The sequence below is a fragment of the Piliocolobus tephrosceles genome, chromosome 4 (genome assembly GCF_002776525.5).
Source record: "Piliocolobus tephrosceles isolate RC106 chromosome 4, ASM277652v3, whole genome shotgun sequence".
Taxonomy (NCBI): Eukaryota; Metazoa; Chordata; class Mammalia; order Primates; family Cercopithecidae; genus Piliocolobus; species Piliocolobus tephrosceles.
This window is the reverse complement of record NC_045437.1, coordinates 65,463,435-65,479,730: the sequence shown is the minus strand read 5'-3', so window position 1 is coordinate 65,479,730 and position 16,296 is coordinate 65,463,435. Positions and strand designations below refer to the sequence as shown.

General features: G+C 39.1%; 1 protein-coding gene across 2 annotated transcripts in view; it reads right to left on the bottom strand.

Moving 5' to 3' along the window:
• Positions 1–16,296, bottom strand: part of ARL15 (ADP ribosylation factor like GTPase 15) — a 460,776-nt gene that overhangs the window by 137,524 nt on the left and 306,956 nt on the right. The window contains exon 5 of one of the 2 annotated variants that reach the window (XM_023210548.2): positions 11,640–12,557. The exons of the other annotated variant lie outside the window; for it this stretch is intronic. Coding sequence (XP_023066316.1) covers positions 12,474–12,557 — 84 coding nt within the window. The 3' untranslated portion in view covers positions 11,640–12,473. Of the gene's footprint in view, positions 1–11,639; positions 12,558–16,296 lie in introns of those variants that run through there. 2 annotated transcript variants of the gene reach the window in all.

Sequence of the window (16,296 nt, the reverse complement as noted above, 5' to 3'; positions counted from 1 at the left end):
AAAAAAAAAAAAAATATATATATATATATATATAAAATATAGATATATATATATATCTCCTTTGGCCTGGAATTAAACTTTAGAAATTTAGACACATCTTTCTTGTGCCACCTCCTTTTAAAAACGAAAAACAAACACCAAAAAATACAGCTAATGAGCACACTTCATTAGAAACAAAAGAAATACAAAAAAAATAAAACTCTTAGAAACAAAAGTAAGTGTATCAGTCAGCAACTTTAAATTCAAGAAGCTTACAGACTTCCCAAACTAAACATGAAAAGTATTAACATGAATCTATTAACAATGTCACACAAGTGTGAATAAAAATCTCTCCATCTTTTCTGCTAGTTTCTCACTAACTCCACCTTAAAATCTCACAAAAGCCTACTTTTATACTTCCATAGAAAACCTTCCTTCAGTAATCAATTTCCTTGCCATCCCTTTGCCACTTAAGTGACAGGAAGAACTTTGTTTACTACTGGACAACATTCCCAGCACTTTATGTATAATAATTTCAAATTCACACACACAAAAATCAGTAAGGTAGTCAAATATTCTTGGCCAGACATGGTGACTCACACCTGTAATCCCAGCACTTTGGGAGGCCGAAGCAGGCAGATCACGAGGTCAAGAGATCGAGACCATCCTGGACAACATGGTGAAACCTCGTCTCTATTAAAAATACAAAAATTAGCTGAGCATGGTGGTACATGCCTGTAGTCCCAGCTACTCGGGAGGCTGAGGCAGGAGAATCACTTGAACCTGGGAAGTGGAGGTTGCAGTGAGCTGAGATCGCCACACCACTGCACTCTAGCCTGGTGACAGAGTAAGACTCTGTCTCAAAAAAAAAAAAAAAAATTTTTTTCACCACATTACAGATGAGGAAGCTGTAGAACAGTGAGGTTGAATAACTTGCCCAGTGGCTTCGGTGGCAGATCTCGAGTCCACACTCTTACTCACTTATGTATTGATTGCTGCCTCTTTATCACAGAGCCATTTGCACTTACTGGTAAATTATTTTAGAGTTTGGTAGAGCTATATTTAGAGGACATTCGATAAATACTGCTGGATGGTTACAAATTTGTAGGTAGGGGTACGTGCATCTGCGATTACATGTGATTGTGTGTGTGTGCCTGTGTGTGTGTGTGTGTGTGTGTGTGTGTAGGATGGGTTATAGCTGAAGTTTGTTTCAATGAGCTCACATACAGAAGAAAAGAAATGTACATTTTGTTGAGGGCCTACAATGTACTAAGTCAGCATATTGCGTTTTCTGCTAACTTAATCATCAAAACAATCCTGCAAAACAAGTGTTCTCTTTCTAGTTTTTAAATTCTAATGTGTGTTTTCTTTTTATTTTTTCTTTTGAATTATTATTATTATTTTAAATAGGACGAGGTCTCATTATATTGTCCAGGCTGCTCTCACACTCCTGAGCTCAAGTGATCCTCCTGTCTCAGCCTACCAAAGTGCTAGGATTACAAGCATGAGCCACCACGCCCAGCCCATGTTTGTTTTTTAAACAGATATGGGAACTGAGGCTTAGTGAGGTTAAGCAAACTATTAAATTAATGTCACACAGGTAGTAGATGGCAGAAGACAAGATACCCCTGCTCCAAACATACCTTCTGGTGTCATATACTATTTGCCCTTCTGTTCTCTTTTTTAGTTCCAAAGACCCAGAGAGCTCAATTGTTCACAGGATCCAGTCTGTCCCCCAGGTGGTTGTACTTCTAATGGTAAAGCATATAATATTTGTCTCATATTTTAACACTTTTAAGAATGCTTTATTGGCCGGGTGCGGGGGCTCACGCCTGTAATCCCAGCACTTTGGGAGGCCGAGGTGGGCGGATCACGAGGTCAGGAGATCGAGACCATCCTGGCTAACACGGTGAAACCCCGTCTCTACTAAAAATACAAAAAAAAAAACCAAAAAGAATGCTTTATTGGGCCAGGTGTGGTGGCTCACCCCTCTAATACCAGCACTTTGGGAGACCAAGGTGGGTGGATCACCTGAGCTCAAGAGATCAGGAGTTCAAGACTAACCTAGCCAAGGTGGTGAAACTCTGTCTCTACTAAAAATACAAAAATAGTCAGGTGTGGTGGCACATGCCTGTAATCCCAGCTATTCAGGAGGCTGTAGCTGGGAGAAGGCACGAGAATTGCTTGAACCCAGGAGGTGGAGGTTGCAATGAGCTGAGATCATGTCATTGCACTCCAGCCTGGGCAACAAGAGTGAAATTCCATCTCAAATAAATAAATAAATAAATACTTTATTGACTGTTTTTGTTTACATCTCCCAGGTACTGGCAAACCCCTTTAAATTTAGAGGCTACTGAATCCAGAAGCCTGGTTCCATTCATGGTCTTAGTGTAAACACTGTCTTCATAATTGTGGCCATGGTTGTTTCTGGGCTATAACTGAGGTGACATTTCCTAGATATACCCCAGAAATAATTTTCTTTTTTGAGACGGAGTCTTGCTCTGTTGCCCAGGCTGAAGTGCAGTGGCACAATCTCGGCTCACTGCAAGCTCCACCTCCCGGGTTCATGCCATTCTCCTGCCTCAGCCTCCCAAGTAGCTGGGACTACAGGTGCCCACCACCACACCAGGCTAATTTTTTGTATTTTTAGTAGAGACGGGGTTTCATCGTGTTAGCCAGGATGGTCTGGATCTCCTGATCTCGTGATCTGCCCACCTCGGCCTCCCAAAGTGCTGAGATTACAGGCGTGAGTCACTGCGCCCGGCCACCAGAAATAATTTCCTAGCTCTGCTTTCCAGAGTGTCTGAAAAGCCACACCAGAAAAATTAAAACACAAGAATTTCAGTTTGACCATAAATCACTGTAAGAAATATTTTGATATTGAGACCAAGTACACATGGATATATGTGTGTAATACCTATGCACAAAAAAGATTCTTTTTTTTTTTTTTTTTACAAAACAATGTGTTCTCTTATAACAATTGAGTTTTTATTTTTAATTTTTTTTAACATGAAATCCACAAAAGTCTTTACATGACTCCCTAAGCATGCTGCAACCAACAGGTTGAAAAACAGGGATGGAGAACATATTGTTCCAATTTTAATTAATATTTTGCACAGAATGGAATAAAAAAAGTCTTGTTCAGACAAAATAAATAACATTTATTGATTTCCTTTCATTTATTTGGTCTAAATGTACTTAAAATGAGGCTGTCACTGTTGTCCATGAGGTGGGGAATAGATAGGTTCCCTTTTCACTTTTGAATTTTGTACCAGCTTTAGTGAATTGTCCATTTGAGAATTAGGTAAAACAAAATTTTTACTCTTCTGAAAGTCAAATTTTTAATTGGGGCTGGTTCTGCCTTGCTTGATTTCATTTTGTTCTGAGTGTTTTAAGACTGATTTCTGGAAAACGGTTTTTGAAAGAAGAGTAGCGAAACTTCAGTTTTGTGGTTTCTAGAGCATAATTCTCCATTTTCTAAAAGTATCGATCCACCTTGGGGCTCTTTTTCGATCTAACGCACTTTTGTAATCCTCTTTGTGTTTTCAAAATGGATAGCCAATGGTGTTTTGATAAACTTGGTCAATTTCTTTACTACCCTAAAATGCAAGTAACTGGACTTCTAGATTTAAATATATTCATCTTATTCAAATGGTATTTCAACAGATTTTCTCCCTATAGCATCTTCAGTTTTTGTCCCCTCTAAAATGGCATGTGATCCTGGCCTTGGATAAAATATTTTTCTCTTTAAATCGTAAAAGAAAGAGGGGCCAGGCGCGGTGGCTCATGCCTGTAATCCTAGCACTTCAGGAGGCCCAGGTGGGTGGACGGCATGAGCTCAGGAGTTCAAGACCAGTCTGGGCCACATGGTAAAACCCCGTCTCAGTTACGAAAATACAAAAACGTGGCCAGTTTTGCAATAAAAAGGGAAACCAGAAGGTAGCATAGGAGCAAAATATTGATGTGTTAACAGACTGATCATTGCTGCCACTTTCCTTATAGACCTTCTTTTTGAGAAATGCACATTTGAGCCAAAAGAAGATGTCCTGAGTCCTCTATCATTTACATTCTTTCAAATCAAAAGCAGCTCCCAATGTTAGGGGGTCTTGTCTGCCTTCACCATTTGAAAGAGGAAGTGTAGATTATATGAAAACATCATCAGTCTCAGGAGAGAGAGGGTTAAATTCTGCAGGAGACGCAGACCTTCGGTACATCAGTGAGTCATGGAAAAATGCAGAGACCGGCTCCTGCTTTAGTTCTGCTGTCTCTAAAAGCAGCTATGTTTGATTGTCCTGAAGCTGATATAGCATTATGTGTCAGAGGAGCTAAATAACTTCTATAACTCAGAAACAGATTTTTTGTTTTTAATGTCGAGAAACTTGTTTAAATGCCAAAAGTCCTCTGGGCACACATACGAAATTTTAAAACACTACATGTAAGAGTGAGAAGAGATGAGTAACCACCTGAGACAGAAATAGTGAGAAAAAGTATCTAGGGAAAAGAAGGTGTGTCTTAATAAATATCAGGCAGACTGTGAAATGAGTATACGAACTGCATGTTAGAGTCTATCTCTTTAGGTGTTAATGCATTGCTATTACTAAATGCATTATTAAAATGGTGCCGATTGCTCAAACCTTTCTACCCAAAACACTGGATTATGTTATCCAAAATTTCAAAAATACAAACAAACACTTTTCATAACAAAAGTTCTCTCAGACTTTTGACCTCTCTCTTTCTGGCATTACATGAAGCTAGAACTTGTAGGGGTTGGAGAATGTGGCCTCTGATCACTAACCAGGGTTTTCTCTTTACACTGGTTTGTTTACTTATTTCTTCACCAAAGCCAGGGAACATCCCTTTAGCTACTGCAGCATTTCTAACAGATGCGACAAATCACAGGGGTGTATTTTGACTGCTACTCTGTCATGTGAACAAGAGAAACATTGAAACTTTTTCCCAGTCCCTGGGCTTCATCCTTGTTTTCCCCAAATATTTGTAAACTGCTCCAGAGAATTCTTCTTTTAATATTTTAATCTTCTTTCCTCTGCTAGATTGAAATGTTAATGCTTATGTTAATAAAATAAAATTCATTAATTGGAAATTATTTTGCATCTCCATTATGTATTTTGGCATTGTCATTTCCGTATTGTGGCTGATTGGAGGTCCGAGAAACAATTTATTTTAATGTAAGATTACAGAATCAGACACTAGAAACTATTTCTACATTCATTATTTTAAGGTTTTGAAAGTGAGCTGATCATTTTTATTAGAATATCCTGGCAGTAGCATTCATGTTTCATTATAAATAAAATGTCTATTAGAATTCATGAAATATAAAACAAAATGTGCTTCATATTATATATGTAAATACAAAGGTGCCTTAATTCTCACTGATCTTTGACAGCCTAAATGAAAGAGCTCCCTGCATTTCTGTATATTTGCCATCATTGTTAAATGGCCATGAAGTTGCTTTCAACTTTTTAATCATTTGGGAGAAGGCAGAGGTACTGGCAAGAACTTCAGTCCAAGTAACTTAGCAAAGTTTGTTGCCCTCCTTTTCCTCCACCCAACAACCTAAAATTACCAGCTTTCCACAAAAATTGTAAACTTTCTAACATTCATTTCATTCACTCAAACATAGATTTGCAGGTTTAAAAAAAAATCATATTATTCCAGCATCACTGATTTGTTTAGTTATGAAACACCCTACATTCTATAGAAAGTAATACTTAGGCTTTGTATTACATCTGCTAGGTAGGTAACTGTTTCACGTCAAAAAACATTATCCTGAACTCTCTGGCTGCTGCAGGCATTCCTGCTTACAACCCTATGGACTGCGAATATTGTGCACAAACTCTTTTGTCTTCAGCCCAAGAGATGGAATTCAGCAAGCATGCAGTTGAATTTTTCTATAAGAACAATAATTGCTGCACTACTAAATCTTGCAACTTCTATATTAAGACAAACTTGATGAAAAATGGGTCAAAATTTGAGGCTCAATATCAGCCTCATTTGGCAACAGAGCCAATCCTCAGTAATCTATGGAAATGGCAGGTGGGGAGAGTAGGGAACATCTCCAAAACCCATTTTAGCAATTGTTCAACAGTTCCAGTTATCGGAGCTCTTAACAAAGAGCAAAATTTAAGGTTCTTCCTCAATTCTCAGGCCACCCTGGAGGTGAGGTTAGAGAAAGGGAGGAAAGGGCAGGCTCCTGACTCTCTCTTTACTGAGGAAAAACACAAAAACAAAGACAGAGAGGAGGAGATTAAGACCAACACATGAGGCCACAAAGAAAGGGAGAATGATGACTGTTTTGAAGCGATTTGCATTCTTTTAGCAGACCTGAGTGAAAGGAAAAACACAAAAACACTGCCCCACTCACTTCATTTCTTCCTGAAGGGCAGACTCAACAGGACTAAAAATCTCCTCGAACAGGAGATTTGCTAAATAATCTATGCATAGTAGTAACATTCACCTTACATTTAATAATTACTTTGTGAGTGTCAAAGCAATGACAGTGAAGTAAAACAAGTAGATTGATTTTTCAATAAATGAGCTACAAATTTAAGACTTCAAAAACACTGGTCTAAAAAAAATTGTCAAGAAAGGCAATATTCCAATGGATACTGTCACTGCTAAACAGTCTTATTTCCATTGGAATTATTTAGAGAGTCAGTTAACAAGACATTCAAGACAACCAGTCTCAATGCCTGGTAGATATCACCTCATCTTTGACCAAATCTGGAAGGGAACCAACATGATTCAAAATATTCACCAGACTTGGCTCTGAATAACTGCCAGCTAAATAAAAAATAATAATAACCTGTAGTACAAAGCCCAAGACTGTCCAACACCAAGGACATCTAAAGATGACATTGGTCTCTGAAGAAATTATCTCATTATTTTATTGATCCCAACAATGACTCCATCAAATCAGTAAAATAATAATAATAATAAAAATCAGCTCTCACAAAGACTGTAGAAGAAGTCCTAGTGAAGCGATAAAAGGCCAAATTAGAAGACAGATGTCTGGCCTCTGCCAGGAGTGGAAGACGCCCTCCGTGAGCAGGTTTCACGATGCAAGATCAAGTCTCTAGGGTGAAAATAAGTGTGGTTTCACAGAAGCTGGCATATAAGGAATTCCATCTTCAGAAATATGTACTGTGAATTCAATATCCAGAGTTCTATACATTATGGCTTTGTAGATTATAAAACTGTAAAATTTAAGTGTTTCACCAAACTTCCACCATTATTACCTCAAAAAGTTATATTATATAGAACTTCAACTTTCTATATGACCCGTTTCAGTAATGTCTGCTTCTCTTAAAATGAGCACATTTCTCCTGTTATCAGAAGAGGCTGGTTTTTGTTGTTGTTGTTTGTTTTGTTTTTAAATAAATAACAGAAAAGGTGTCAGTATTTGGAAATACTATTCTTCATGGTTGATAGTGATTACATAGGTGGTTAGGGTGAAAAATCACATGAGTTCCATTTTTAACTTATTTCCTAGAACATTTAACCTAAGACAACCTAAGACACAGAAGTTAAAAGGCTTGCTAAGTTAGAAAATTCAGGAGGGGAAGCCTGAATGCAGGTACTCTAACCAAAGGCAGTGGAGGAAATGCTGGTAAACTGTGGTCTTAAAAGAGCATAAGGGACTGGCACGGTGGCTCACACCTGTAATCCTAGCACTTTGGGAGGCCGAGGCGGGTGGATCTCGAGGTCAAGAGATCAAGACCATCCTGGCCAACATAGTGAAATTCTGTCTCTACTAAAAATACAAAAATTAGCTTGGTATAGTGGCGCGCACCTGTAGTCCCAGCTACTGGGGAGGCTGAGGCAAGAGAATCGCTTGAAACTGGAAGACGGAAGTTGCAGTGTGAGCTGAGATCGTGCCACTGCACCCTAGCCTGGCAACAGAGCAAGACTATTTCTCAAAAAAAAAAAAAACAAAAAACAAAAAACAAAAAACAGCATAAGTGTTTAATAGACAAACCAAATATTATAAATTTAAGGTAGCATTTCTAGTGATATCTAACAAATTACCATCACTTTGTATAAAAATAACCACAGATTTTAAATACACTATTTATATGTGTCCTTAAAATGGCATGCAAACATTAAAAAATCCTTTTATAGCCTTGTAACATTTCAGATCAAATAATAGCTCTGAAAGAGATGAGAGAAAATACTGTCCATCCCTTTAGATAAGCAAATACTGAAATCTTCCAGAAATATAACTGGCTGATAGCCTGCCTCATGGTTGTTATTGTTTTGTGGGTTCCATGATTGTATGCATCCCATGAAGTCTCTCAGTTCCCTGGTTCTTATTTGGTCATTCTCCTTCATATCACTAAAGACAATAATTAAGTTTTGTCTTGAATGATTGAGGACTTGCATTATTACTCACTGGCTGCATTTAACCCAGGCTATGCAAGTTGAAAACAAAAAACCAAAGATTATTTCTTTTCTTTTCTTTTTTTTTGTTTTGTTTTGTTTTGTTTTTTTTGAGACGAGGTTTTGCCCTTGTTGCCCAGGTTGGAGTGCAATGGTGAGATCTCAGCTGACCGCAACCTCCACCTCCCAGCTTCAAGCAATTCTCCTGCCTCAGCCTCCCAACTACCTGGGATTACAGGCATGAACCACCACACCCAGCTAATTTTGTATTTTAGTAGAGATGGGGTTTCTCCATGTTGGTCAGGCTGGTCTCAAACTCCTAACCTCAGGTGATCCGCCCACCTCGGCCTCCCAAAGTGCTGGGATTATGGGTGTGAGCCACCACGCCAGCTTCTTTTTTTTTTAGATGGAGTCTCTCTTGCTCTGTCGTCAAGGCTGGAGTGCAGTGATGCAATCTCGGCTCACTGCAACATCCACCTCCTGCCTCAGCCTCCTGAGTAGCTGGGACTACAGGCATGCACCACCACACCCAGCTAATTTTTCTATTTTTAGTAGAGACGGGATTTCACCATGTTGGCCAGGGTGGTCTTGAACTCCTGACCTTAGGTGATCCACCCACCTCGGCCTCCCAAAGTATTGGGATTACAGGCGTGAGCCACCACGCCTGGCCTTCTTTCTTTATCCTACTTTTTAAAATTCAGTTTTAAGGCAGCTCTATTAGTTTTTAAAATTGACTATAGAAAGCTAATTTCACTTTACAAGTTAAAAATAGGCAAGCTGATGAATTTAAGTTGGAAAGTTTTATTTCATATAGGGTGAGCATCCCTAGTCAGAAAATTTGAAAAATCTGAAACCACCTTCTCAAAGATTATGACAGTGAGAGAAGTCTAGCATGACTGATTCCATCTTGCTTCTAACCTCACAGGCTGGCTGTCCTCACTCATTCCCAGGCACAGGCCAAGCTAACCATTGGAGGAATTTAATTTAAATTTTAACTTTGAAACAATGACGATACTAATCGCTCCCTAAAATTGACACTTTCCTTGTTCAGGAACTGAAACTGCCTCTGTAAGATTAATTTTGAAAAGTCACAAGATTAGAATTATGGGAGGGGCCTGAATTCTGGTAAGATGCAGGCATAGCTTACCTTTCTATAAGGCACCAGAGGTCACAAGATTTGTGACTTCCCCATTTGCTACTACAAATAACAGCACTATTGTAGAACTCAAGATTGGTCCTTTGAGATATTTCTTCATCCTGCATCCTGGCAACTGACTGACTCCATCTAGATGTGTGACTCATGACTCAACAGGTTCTGTGGCCTCCACCCACAGGCTGACTCAGCACACAAGGACTGTTCTCCACACCCTTATGATTTCACTTCTAATCAATCAGCAGCACCCATTCCCTTGTCCCCTACCACCCAACAAACTATCCTTGAAAAGCTCTAACCTCTGAAACTCTGAGGAGACAGACTTGAGTAATAACTCCCATCCTTCCACTAGGCTGCCTTGCAATAATTGGACTCTTTTTCTAATGCAATAATGATGTCTCAGTGAATTGGCTTCATCTGCACAGTGGGTAAGAAGAACCCGTTAGGTGATTACAACATCTGAAATGTTTCAAAATCTGAAACTTTTTGAGTGCTGACATGACCCTCAAAGATCATGCTTAAAGTTAATGGTTATTGGAGCATTTTGGATTTCAAATTCTCAGATTAGAGATGTTTAACAAACAAGTGAAGGATCATAGGGAACTTCACCCCAAAACACTGCTCCCTGGTATAATGAGTATTTTGAATTAAAGGCCCTTGGAGAACAACAGACACTGGAAGAGACTTTTTCTCACTCTACCTAAAGACCCAAGGGACCTACAAGGAGAACAACTATTTTTCTTCTCCTCCTGTTATCTTGTACCTATTGCAGAAAAGAAGACCAAAAATGTAAGGACACCTGAGCAGACCCAAAGAGAACTATTTACAAGTTAATCTCTGTTCTTCATCCATTCAATCTCCCAAGTAATCATTTATTGCCTTTCAATAGAATTCCTCTTGTCCCACCTCCCATAACCTGTTTTGCCAGGACCCAAGTCCCCATTCTTTTTATTTTTATTTTTATTTTTTTTTGTCAGATGGAGTCTTGGTCTGTCGCTCAGGTTGGAATGAAGTGGCACGATCTCAGCTCATTGCGACCTCCATCTCCTGGGTTCAAGCAATTCTCCTGTCTCAGTCTCCTAAGTAGCTGGGATTACAGGCACATGCCACCATGCCTAGCTAGCTTTTTAAAATTTTATTTATTTTATTTTTTTTTATTTTTAATAGAGACGGGGTTTCGCCATGTTGGCCAGTCTGGTCTCAAACTCCTGACCTCAGGTGATCCACCTGCCTCGGCCTCCCATTCTTTTTTAACCTCAAGATGGTATATAAGCTTCTGAGCTTCTGAACCCCTTTAGGGTGTACGTAATCACTCTGTGGTTCTGCCCTGTGAGAAAGTTAATATATTTGTGTGCCTTTTCTCTTGATCTGCCTTTTTGAATTGATTTCTCAGTGAAACTCCCAAGGGTGAAGAGAAAGTTTTCCCTTTTCCCCTATATAAGTGAAATACAAATATTCCTAAACCCATGCCGGGTGTGGTGGCTCACGCCTATAATCCCAGCACTTTGGGAGGCCGAGGAGGGCGGATCACCTGAGGTTAGGAGTTCAAGACCAGCCTTTCCAACATGGCGAAACCCCATCTCTACTAAAAATACAAAAAACTAGCTGGGCGTGGTGGTTGGCGCCTGTAATAGCTACTCAGGAGGCTAAGGAAGGAGAATTGCTTGAACCCAGGAGGCGGAGGTTGCGGTGAGCCGAGATTGAGCCACTACACTCCAGTCTGGGTAACAGGAGTGAAACTCCATCTCAAAAAACACAAAACACGGCCGGGCGCGGTGGCTCACGTCTGTAATTCCAGCACTTTGGGAGGCTGAGGCAGGCGGATCACCTGAGGCGGGGAGTTTGAGACCAGCCTGACCAACATGGAGAAAGCCCGTCTCTACTAAAAATACAAAATTAGCCAGGCATAGTGGCACATGCCTATAATCCCAGCTACTTGGGAGGCTGAGGCAGGAGAATCGCTTGAACCTGGGAGGCGGAGGTTGCGGTGAGCCGAGATTATGCCATTGCAGTCCAGCTTGGGTAACAAGAGTGAAACTCCGTAAAAAAAACAAAACAAAACAAAACAAATATTTCCAAACCTGAAAAAAATCCAAAATGTGAAACACTTCTAGTCCCAAGCATTTTGGATAAGGAATGCTCAACCTGTATCAGATATTCAGTTTAAATATCTCCCTAACATCCATACATAAGTTACTCTTTTATTAAGCTGAACATCAGGTAGGCTTTTACATTATAAATCTTCATAAAATGATTATGGATATTAGACTCACAGAACTTTAGAGTTGAGACACTTTTTAATAATGTTACCTTAATCATTTTACTATTGACATGGCAAACATTTTAGATGGTCACAACACATTTAGTTGTCCCTTAATTATGTCAATCTTCATTTTATTAAATAATTATGTATATTAGAAAACATAGTTTGAGGTGTGGGTGTGTGTATGGGTGTGTTGCTGATGCTCAGGACACACCATCCCAAAATATAACTGTCAGAGACCAGAATGTGCAACCCCAAAATACACCTCTTTGGCATCTTTTGAGCTGGTTCTGAAAACCTATACTTCCATAAAGGAAATTTCTATCTCTAAAATAAATCTACATTAGTAAAGTAACTGTATCAGGAAGAGGGCTGCTCTATTACCAGAGATACTTTATCTGCATAATAATACAACTTTTATTCACCATACAACTCCATTCCTCATCCTCCTGTAACTTGTGTCACCACCACCCAGAAGGCCTGAGCCCTTTTCCTTTCTATAGCTCAGGATGTTCTATAAACTTAAATAATCTGACCTTTCCCTTGTCTTATATTTTGTGGAACTCCTTTGCGGATACAGGTAATTAAAGTGGTTTTTTCCTGTTAATCTGTCTTCTGTCAGTTCATTTCTTAGGCTCGGTTGTTGAAACTTCAGAGGGTAGAGAGAAAGTTCTCTCTCCCCTACAGTGTATAATACATAATTTGCTTTCTTTGAGTTTTTTCCAAGTGTTTGTCGTTCCCTGTCAAGTAATCTTCACGAAATCCCTGTGAAAGAGATAGTAAGTAGACAGTGAAAAAGGGGCAGTCATTGATGCTTCCAGCTATGGAATGAGTGTGGGACAGGTTCCTCTTGCAGGCCAGCTTCATAGGTGTGCCACCTTGCAGTCACCGGCCACAGGACTCATAAGGGCCCACGCTTGCTTTAACACTCTGCTGTCACTACCTTGAAATTCTTCATTTTTAAATAAGAAGCCCCACATTTTCATGTTGCTTTAGGATCACAAGTTACGTAGCGTTTCTGCTCCCCGCCGCATGACAATTAATGAACCTCTAAAAGAGCTGCAAACAGTAAAATTGGGCTCCATGTTCTTCCTCAGGACTCCACTTATTGATGCGTGCTGAGAAGCTCATCACAGCATGCTACAGACCTCGCTCAAATACAACCTTATTTTCCCACCTCAGTACTGTCTATGTTAACCTCCTCATGCTACACTTTACATATAGAACATTCCCTCCGACTTTTCTGAGGAGTCAAATGCCTTGTAATATCTTCTAAAATATCTTCTCAAAATATATTCTACCATGTTATGCATATACTGTCATCAATTTCCCTCCCTCTTGTTTAAAACAAATTTCTGAGAATGGAGAGATCGATTTTATGGTTGGAAAGACCAACTCCCTAAATGATGATAGGCCAAAGAAAAGCAAAGACAACAGCAAAGAAAGTGAATTTGCCAGCATGTTAATCCTGGTGCGTCCTCTACTTTTTTCTCAAGTTCTGGCATTGGATTTGCTCTGTCTCTGTCACCTCTGCCCTGTGTTGCATCCAGCTCTCTGTTGAAACTGAAACATCATAACAACAATGAGGATAATAGTGTGTATGGAATCTTCATCAGTATATTTGACCTTAGAATCACACCCTTGAGCACAAGAGACAGCTTAGGCTTGACATATTTTCCTAAAATGATATGTGTGTTCACTCACATGCAAACATGTGCACCCCAGCCGGTCATTTTTATATTAACTTCAAATGAACTGTCATGAAGTGGAGTGAGGTCTGAATGTGCTTTGGTGTTTTCAGCTTGGTATGTGTCTGCCAGGATCTCCTGGTTGTAAGGCATTGGCACAGAGTTGTCTCACCTCCAGTCCCAAATACAGCTCCACAGACTTACCAGGGGCTCTGCAGCCATGATTCTCTAGGCTATTATGATGATAGCTTCACTACTAGCTGCATTGTTACCAGCTCAGGTTGACATTCCCACACCACCCAGAAGGAGCATGTTCTGTCAGAGTTTCTGGGGGAATCAGTGCCTTTGTGGAAAAAAAAAAAACCCCAAAAAACCAAAACAAAACCCAAACCAAACCAAACCGAAACAACAACAACAACAAAAACTCACAATAAACCCTCCCAAAGGGAAGGCTAGAAAAATGAGCCAGAGGCAGTAACCAGGGTCTTTTGAAAACTAGTTTTTAAAAGGCCTCCTTTTCCTTCCCATTCCATCTGTTCTCTAACCCTTCCATTAACCCCCAGAGTCTCTTGTTCTTGCTCTCTTCCCCAGAACTTAAGCAATAGACAAAAGACACACTCACTTCCTTACACGTCAAGAAAATCGGAATGGACTTGAGTATGGCTAAGGCAAATCTGAGGAGGAAAATTAATAAACCACCACATTACTAGATAGATACCATAAACAATTAGGATTTGCAGAATAATTCTAAAATAAGAAAAAAGGGTAAACACTTTTTTTAATGCGCAGCATTTAGAACTACCGAAATATCCATACAATCACTAGGTTTGTGCCTACTGAAGAAGCACATTCCACACATTCATCATAGTTTTTTAAAAATATCTGGATTCAAATCCAACTGTACCACTAAGTTTACCTGTGTTTTGGTTTACATAAGCACAAAAACTCTAATGCTTTACAAAACCATTAGCTCAAATGCACATTTTTTTTTTTTCTGTGAATTTCACTTTAAAGGTTTAGTGGATTGATTTATAATTTGGTGCCTTTTGTCTTTTTCAACAGTATGTCATTAAGTCTTTAATTTGGCGTTTCCTGTAGTCTGCAGTAGGATATATGCTATTTTAAATCCATGGATTGCAGACATAGATGGTGGGTAAAAATCTGTGAACCATAAGTAAATTCTTATAAGGAACATACAAAAAAGATTGTTCTTCAGTCAGACTTAAGCCATTACTTTTTTCTAAAGAAGAAAAGGCACAAGTTAAGAAAAAGGCACCGTCAAAGACCTTCTGCCCAAATGTGCATCTCCATGAAGTTTCCTGCTGAGTGCATATGAATGCACCGTGATCTGGGAAAAGGATCCAAATAGGATTTCAAACATCCAAAAATTTTAACTCAAACATTTAGGTATTTCACCATGCTGCTATTCATTCATTCACTGATTTTTTTTGTCTTAGTTTAAAGAGATGCTAAACAAAAGGAGGCAAGCTCTACATGTATTTACATTCCAAAACTAAGCTCCCTTCACCATCCCCCAAGTCTGTCATCCCTTCACAGCTAAACAAACCGTAAAGTCTAGCCTTAACTTGGGGAAGAGAAGTAACAAACATGTAAGAAAGTTTCTCCCTTTTCTGCAACAAAACAGAATTAAGCACCCGGAGTGATTAATCTATTATAGTTCCCAATGCTGTTGTTTTTTTTCCTATGATCTGCACAATTTAAGATAATGCATGTAAGCTAAATTAAGGAACAAGATCAGATTCTTTACTAACTTGGTACAATTGAGTTCTTTATTCTTAAACAGTTTTTTGTCAGTGAAATGCATGGGCATCTTAACTACTAAATTTAATGAAAAATATGTATGTTAATTTATTTATAAAATTGATGAATTTATTATCATAAAGTATAAGACTTTCTGAAACAGCCTGAAAAAGATAAACAGGTTTTTTTTTTTTTTTTTATGTTATAATGTTCCTAACCCAGTTGAGAAGTATCTAAGTTTGTCATCTAACTGTGAAGATTTTTCCAAGTGATTTTATTTATATGCCCTTATCCATATATGTCAAAGGTAAGTAAATGACATATTGTTTAAGTAGGTTTACATTTGCTTGGAGATAAGGCTAAAGTAATTAATTCTCTGGTAGTTTTTATTTTTAAGAGGGTCTACATTATTATTTTGGAAGCTTTATCTTAACAAATGATCTGAGAATCTTCATATCTACTTAATGTAGCGCTTGGAAAAACTACAGAGGGCTACACCTAGAAATCTATTATTTGTTGGAAGCATTTCTTTTCTTTTTTTTTTTTTTGAGGCGGAGTCTTGCTCTGTCACTCGGGCTGGAGTGCAGTGGCCGGATCTCAGCTCATTGCAAGCTCCGCCTCCCGGGTTTACGCCATTCTCCTGCCTCAGCCTCCGGAGTAGCTGGGACTACAGGCGCCCGCCACCTCGCCCGGCTAGTTTTTTGTATTTTTAGTAGAGACGGGGTTTCACCGTGTTAGCCAGGATGGTCTCGATCTCCTGACCTCGTGATCCGCCCGTTTCGGCCTCCCAAAGTGCTGGGATTACAGGCTTGAGCCACCGCGCCCGGCCGGAAGCATTTCTTAAAAGTCTTCAATTAATATCATATTGAACAACAGTTGAGTACATTGGGGCCATGAAGTCACTGAATTATTTCAGTCTCTGATGTATTTACAAATTTTCAAATTTCAAATTTAGATCTTCTGCATATGCATAATTCCAGAAATGTAATAAACTACATCCTAAATTTGAAAAGGAAATGTGAATATTATGACATTCTAATGCTCATGCCAATGTA